Source organism: Lolium perenne, chromosome 6, assembly GCF_019359855.2.
Source record: "Lolium perenne isolate Kyuss_39 chromosome 6, Kyuss_2.0, whole genome shotgun sequence".
Classification (NCBI taxonomy): domain Eukaryota; kingdom Viridiplantae; phylum Streptophyta; class Magnoliopsida; order Poales; family Poaceae; genus Lolium; species Lolium perenne.
Window position 1 is genome coordinate 138,658,925 of NC_067249.2, and position 6,818 is coordinate 138,665,742.

The window sequence follows — 6,818 nt, forward strand, 5'->3', positions numbered from 1 at the left end:
CATCGCGACGCAAACGGACGGTACCAGACCATAAAAATGCATGCAGGCAGGGACGTCTCGGCCGGAGTTGGAGTCCTGCTCAGCTTTCTTGGGGCCTGCGAAAAGAAGTGGTGCCGACGCATGTGGATTTAATTTGTTTCCGATACGACTTCGATTAGCACATGCACAGCAGTACAAAGTGATCTCTTCTCGGACGGAGAAAAACGTAAATCTATCCATTCATCACTGGCTGACCACTTTCAGGCGAACAGCGTGCTCGCTCGTCTCGGCCGCGCGGTGACTCCTTTTTTTTTTGTTTTTTGAACAACGCGCGGTGACTCCTAACTCACTCCCCCTCGAGTCTCCGGTGACCAGCCGACGAGCCTCCCCTGCCCCTTCCCCTCCCCCCTCCGGTCAGATCCTCGCACGGGGCGGCGGCGGCACTCCCGGGGCCCGAGCGGCACGGTGCTGCCCCTCCCCTGCCCCTTCCCCTTCCCCCTCCGGTCAGATCCGAGTGCGGCGCGGCAGCGCACGGGGCTGCGGTGGCACGGCCGGGGCCCGAGCGGCGTGGTGCGGCACCACCTCCCCTACCCCTTCCCCTCCCCCTCCGGTCAGATCCGAGCACGGGACGGCGGTGCGGTGGCCCCTCCCTTGCCCGGTTGCCCCTTCCCCTCCCACCTCCGTTGGTGAATCCGGAGCTCCGGCTGCGCAGCTAAGGTTCTACCTCCTCTAGACGGCTAGGGTTAGGGTTAGGGTTAGGGTTAGTGTTAGCCTGTTAGGGTTAGGGTTAGTTATTAGTAGTTCTTTAGTGTAGTTTAGTTTAGTTAGTTTAATTAGGGTTAGGGTTAGTGTTAGTTCTTAGTGCTGTCTCTTCTCTCTGTACTTAGTCTATATTTAATAATTTTGCCATTTAGCCAATTTATATTTCTTCTTATGTTAATCATTTTGCCAAAAGAATCTAGATATATAATAATCGAAAACCCTCAAATGCTCCCGAGCTCCAGTGATCTCGGTTTTTTTTTAAATAAAAAATTCTATTTTTAGGATTCCGAAAATTCTGCAAAAAAATGGGCACAAACTTGTACACATTTCGATCGTAAGGTAGAAATTTCAACTAAAAATACGTTGTATTTTGGTAAATACAAAAAAGACAAATTTCTGACAAAAATGGTAGTTGTTTTACTCCTATATGCTGTCAGATTTTTTTTTCTGTAGCCCAAATCAGAACGAGTTTTGTGCTGAAACTTGCTGCGGGTATTATGACCATGTATATGTATCCCCAGATTTTTTTTTTTTGGATTTTTTTGAAACTCAAAAATAGAAATTCCATTTTTTTTCAAAAAGTGAGAGCACCGGAGCTCGGGAGCACGGAATCTGCTCTGATAATAATCTAGTTTTTTAATTACTCCTTTAAGAGCTTCAAAAAAGGAAAACATGAACATGGGCAGGCTGGAAAGAACATATGTAAGCTGGACATGTGAAGGTATACAGATCATCTAGCTAGTTGCTATTGTGTTCTTTGACATGTTGTTTCTGCAGACATTTTGAGGACTGGAGAAGCAATGAAAGGGTTAGTGCATCTGTGGAGCACATGGGGCATACAAATCATGGTCCTCGCAAGCTTCACGCTGCAGCTATGGCTCCTCATCTGTGGCGGGATCCGGCGGCGTAGCTCCTCCATGGTGTTGAGGGCTTCTCTCTGGCTGGCTTACCTGATGGCTGACTCCACAGCGATATATGCGCTGGGCCATCTCTCAATCATCAGCAGGTCAAGCGAGCACCAGCTGGTGGCGTTCTGGGCACCTTTCCTGCTGCTGCACCTCGGTGGCCCGGACAACATCACTGCCTTCGCGCTCGAAGACAACAGCCTGTGGTTGCGCCACCTGCAAACTCTTGTCGTGCAGGTCCTAGGAGCTGCTTATGTCATCAACAAATATATGTCTAGTGGTGGAATCTTGCTCCTTCTGGCCAGCATCTCCATGTTCGTTGCTGGTCTTGTGAAGTATGGTGAGAGGATATGGGCACTCAAGTGTGGTGGCATGAGTAGCATCCGTGACAGGTTCAACAAGTGGGGTGTCACTGGCAGGGTTAAACCTTATCGATTTGTCGTGGAGGGAAAGAGCGAAGAGGAGATCCTGCTTGAAGCTCACTACAGCTTCGCAGCCTGCATGTGCGTCTTCCTTGATGTCACGTTGGAGGAGGCTCAGATCGAGGGTTTACATGCCATTGATCCAGGGTATTCCTTTGGAGAAGTTGTTGTGGGGGAGGACATATACAAGTTGCTCGAGCTGGAGCTGTCTCTGATGTACGACATCCTGTACACCAAGGCAGCGGTCATGCACACTTGGTATGGCTTCTGCATCCATCTTACTTCGTTACTTGGCACGGCTGCTGCATTCCTCTTGTTTCAGCTCAGCATCAGAGGAGGCAGGGCAGATTACAACACGGCCGATGTGATTATTAGTTATGTTTTGCTTGTTGGAGCTTTGGTCCTGGAGACTATATCAGTGTGTAGGGCAGTATTTTCGAGCTGGACATGCTCTTTCTTTCACCGCAACACACAGAGAGATTCCACCGACAGTGGGACTCTTGCTTTGGCAAAATGGCTTCTTCATGTCTTGGTTTCGGTTCGCCGCCCTGTCAAGCCGGCAAGCAGGAGACTGTGGAGGGACTCCCTTGGGCAGTATAATCTGCTCCATCTATGCTACCGCGACACGACTGAGCCATGGAGCAGACTGACTACAAAGATGGGCCTCGGGGAGTGGTGGAACAGGTCGCATTTCCAGGGCACTTTCTCAGGCACTGACTCTTTGTCAACAAGTGATCTCAGGAATCTGGTGTTGCAAGCGCTGCCTCCGCCAGAAACTGCTGATTTAAACTCAAGAGGCCGCATGATGCTGGAAAAATTTGAAGCATACAAGGACTTTGCTCGATGGAGTGTGAGCATTGACTTCCACCAGAGCATCCTTGTATGGCACATGGTGACCGATCTGTTTATCGAGGTATATGACGCTGGCCATGAATCAAAGCTTGTTGAAGCGACAAGGGTGCTATCCAATTACATGATGTTCCTGCTCGTTGTAAAACCCGACATGCTGCCAGGCCGTGCACACCACAATTTATATCTCGACGTGTCCAACAATTTTGAGGCCTTTTGGCCTGTTAAGGACAGCACGGTGATGGGATCTCCCAGAAGCTGGAACCTGTGCCATATGATCAAGGAATTGTTCCAACATGAAGGCCCCACCAATTTCTCCAGGACCCCACAGAGAAAGAAGATTGCCGAGAAGCTGTTTAATTCATTTGAATCTTATTCAACGGTACGTGCTCTATCGTGGCTGCTTTACTTTACTTACACACTGTTTTAAATTGCTTATTTCTTCTTGGGACAATGGCTCTAGCTCTGCCAATTTATTGATTGTAATTTTATCTTTCAGATATTCTCTGAAGCACATCGCATTAGTAAACTTTTTTTTTTTGCAATAAAGAAGATTTTAGGATTTTCTCACCTGCTTAGATTTTTACATATCCAGCAGGACTAGCAACACATACTCAAAAGCTAACTGAAATGAAAATAGAAAAGGCGCATGAGCTTCATGGTTTAGTTTTTTTAGATAAATGGACAAGTCTCCGGCTGTTTACATTGTTCAATGCATGCATACAACCACAGTCCGACATTATTGCATAATTCTCAACGTAAACCAAATGCAGATTGGGCTTGTGATTAAATGGCCACCTATTGTTGGCAAAGACTTGCATCGCTTTGCAAAGAGTCTTTACTTGAGAAGAAGGTTTGGTTTCCAAAGAGTCTTTGCTTGGATTACACTAGTGTGCATCAACATTCGTTTTAATAGACTACTGAGAATTAATTGTATATTTGCAACTTCGGAGTTCAACCCAAATAACATTATTCATGATGCCAAATGCGCTAACTAGGTTCCTCTTGTCTCAGGAATCGATTGATCCAGGCATAGATCCACGCAGAGGACGGTTCCGTATGACAGGCAATTCGTGTGCAGCCTTGCTCGCCAAAGAGCTTCGTGACTTGGGTAGGTCTGACACGTTAGAATTGATCTTCGGAGTGTGGGTGGAGGTGATGATTTATGCCGCGGAACATTGCAGTAGGGATTCGCATGCCAGACAGCTCAATAGCGGTGGTGAGTTCATTACCATCGTGTGGCTTCTCGTACACCACCTAATGCAGGCCGCAAGATATAACAAATATGTCCGAAATCCACATGCGTAGACCCACACGCACCATACAGTTATTTTTGCAATTATTGTTCACTCTAGTTAAATGTGATTAGGTATACCTTATTTGGACTGTTGAGTCAAAATGGTGTTGCGAACCCGTCCAGGAACTGCGCATCTCACATTTACTTGTGAGCTGTGACATTGGTGTTCTAGAATTGTTTAGCATATTGGGTGGCGGCCTTTGCATATTATTTAGCCTATGACGTGATGCACGTCCTGCTCGAGATTTTTGTCGTATAACCTCGTTCTAGACGTGTTGGGAGAATAGTGAGGTTATACCACCGAAATCAAGAGTGAATACGTATATGTCATCATAAACCAAATAATGCAACGGCTTTCATTCTTCGGTGAATTTAGGAACTATCTTACCCTGTGCGATTTTTATATGGTTTGGTTTAATGAATGGAGAAAGGTGTTAGGTTTCACGGTGTATGCACACACACGAGTGATGCTGAAGCTCTTGATTTATTTCTCTACGTAATAGCTTAGCTTACAAGTGATGAGTACATGTCCTTATATAGGACTCAGGAACCGTCTATCCTAGGAACCGTCTATCCTAGAGATGGAGTTCAAGTTTGATTTGAACTCTACTACCTTAGCTACTAAGCAACGGCTGAGTTCAAGTTTGTTTTGAACTCTACTACCTTAGCTACTAAGCAACGGCTGAGTAGTTGAACTCAGCCGTTGCTTAGTAGCTAAGGTAGTAGAGTTCAAAACAAACTTGAACTCAGCCGTTGCTTAGTAGCTAAGGTAGTAGAGTTCAAATCAAATTTGAACTCCATGTGCTTAGTAGCTAAGGTAGTAGAGTTCAAAACAAACTTGAACTCAGCCGTTGCTTAGTAGCTAAGGTAGTAGAGTTCAAATCAAATTTGAACTCCATCTCTAGGATAGACGGTTCCTAGGATAGACGGTTCCTGAGTCCTATATAAGGACATGTACTCATCACTTGTAAGCTAAGCTATTACGTAGAGAAATAAATCAAGAGCTTCAGCATCACTCGTGTGTGTGCATACACCGTGAAACCTAACAATTGGTATCAGAGCCTCATGGTTCGGGGCCATGGCGAGCGGTGAGTCCGTGGCGAGCCCGGCGGATGTGGAGGCGGCGCGCTGTGACGTCGTGCGCACGGCGGCATGGAGGCGTTGCACAGCAGTATGGAGGCTGCGGCGGCCGTGGCGCAGTGGCCTCATACCAGCACTAGAGCACCAGGTTGGGAGATGTCGGCACCACCACCTCTCCAGCAGCGGCGTGCGTCCGCAACCCCTCCTCCGGCAAACGAGCGACGGCGATCGCCAAGTCGGGGACGGAGCAGGGTGCGACACGGCGGGGGTCGAGGTCGTGGTACAGCGGGAGGTGATCCGCGAGATGACTAACGGCGGAGGCGGCGGTACGAGCCTCGTCTTCCCGATGCTCAAGCGCGGAGACTACACCAACTGGGCCATGGTGATGGAGGTGAACCTGCAGGCAGCATCGCTCTGGGACGCGATCGAGGACGCCGCAGTCTCTCGGCGAGAGGACAAGCACGCCTTGGCGGCACTGCTCCGCGTCTAGGTTGTACGTGGCCATGGCGGGTGTTCCGGGTGGAGGCTTGAGAGGCAACGACGATGGTGGTGACCAAGGTTTGGTTGCGGCAAGGTCATGTTAGTCGGCTCCGTTCCGGCGTGTCTGAATGTCTTCGTGGTGGTCTCCTCTTGCTGCGAAGTCGAAGCTGCCCTAGGGCGGTGTACGATGACCTTCGAGGGGCGGTCCGGTGAAGGCCTTTTTCGGCACTTGTCTTGCGCATCCCCTCTCCGAGGCTCGTCTTCAGAATCGGAGCTGCCGGTCTCTCCTCGAAGAGCCATCTGTTTGGCATAGGCCGCCTTGAGCTTCTTAGCTTTTGTGGGTAGCCAGGGTGGCTAGGTGTGCCCATGGCGGGTGTGCCCAGCTTGTATGTATCCGGTCCACGTCGTGCGTCTGAGCGCGTTGGTGATCTGTTGAAGGCCTGCGGCGTTGTGCGCGTTGGAACGCGTTGTGCGTGCGGCCGGTATGTGCGGATCAAGCAGCCAAGTGCGCGTCTCAAGATGAAGTGGCAGGAAGAAGTTGCGGCGTTGGTCGCCGTTGAACAAGGAGATACTGGAGACGAGGAAGAAGATGACAAGATTAGGGGGGTGATTGTTAGCCTAAATATAATCTTGTCATGGTGTGATCTGCATACGTAGGTTGAGTGCAGGCTGTAGTGTGAATAGCACACATAGGTTGTGTGCTTGCTGCGTGTGAGAACATGGCACATGAGTTGTGTGCAGCTGTCTTCAAGTTGGCTTTGACTAGCAGTCTCCAAGTTGGATTAGACTAGTAGAAGCCAACTAGACATTAGTTGTCTAGGTCGGTTACTGTAGCACCGACTTAAAGCCTCTATATAAGGAGAGGCACCCCATATGGAGAGTAAGTTGTAAGCCAAGATGTAGCATATGTTGCTATATAATAGTGGAAGAGCATTTGTTGCTCAAGCAAGTTTCTCCCCCGTTCTCCTTGCTCATGTGTGTGTCCACTAAGAATGTGCTGAGAGATTGAGAGAAGGCTGCACCCAACATTTAGTATGGGTAGGA

General features: G+C 48.8%; 1 protein-coding gene and 1 long non-coding RNA gene across 2 annotated transcripts; both read left to right on the plus strand.

Annotated features, from left to right (window-relative positions):
- Positions 1-211: 211 nt before the first annotated feature.
- LOC127326531 (uncharacterized) lies at positions 212-4,457 on the plus strand. Its single transcript, XM_051353377.2, has 3 exons — positions 212-696; positions 1,519-3,299; positions 3,932-4,457. The coding sequence occupies exons 2-3, from the start codon at positions 1,542-1,544 to the stop codon at positions 4,223-4,225; spliced, it is 2,052 nt and encodes a 683-aa protein (XP_051209337.1). The 5' UTR covers positions 212-696; positions 1,519-1,541; the 3' UTR covers positions 4,226-4,457.
- A 466-nt stretch (positions 4,458-4,923) lies between these two features.
- On the plus strand, positions 4,924-5,229 carry LOC127326423 (uncharacterized). The gene is made up of 2 exons (XR_007867821.2): positions 4,924-4,983; positions 5,032-5,229. It is a non-coding gene; the product is annotated as an uncharacterized lncRNA (long non-coding RNA).
- The last annotated feature ends 1,589 nt before the right edge of the window (positions 5,230-6,818 follow it).

Bases quoted from the DNA above. Each gene is read 5' to 3' on its own strand.
- LOC127326531 (XM_051353377.2), top strand. From the start codon at position 1,542: ATGAAAGGGTTAGTGCATCTGTGGAGCACATGGGGCATACAAATCATG. The intron at 3,300-3,931 runs GTACGTGCTCTA...CTCTTGTCTCAG, and splicing joins CATTTGAATCTTATTCAACG to GAATCGATTGATCCAGGCAT.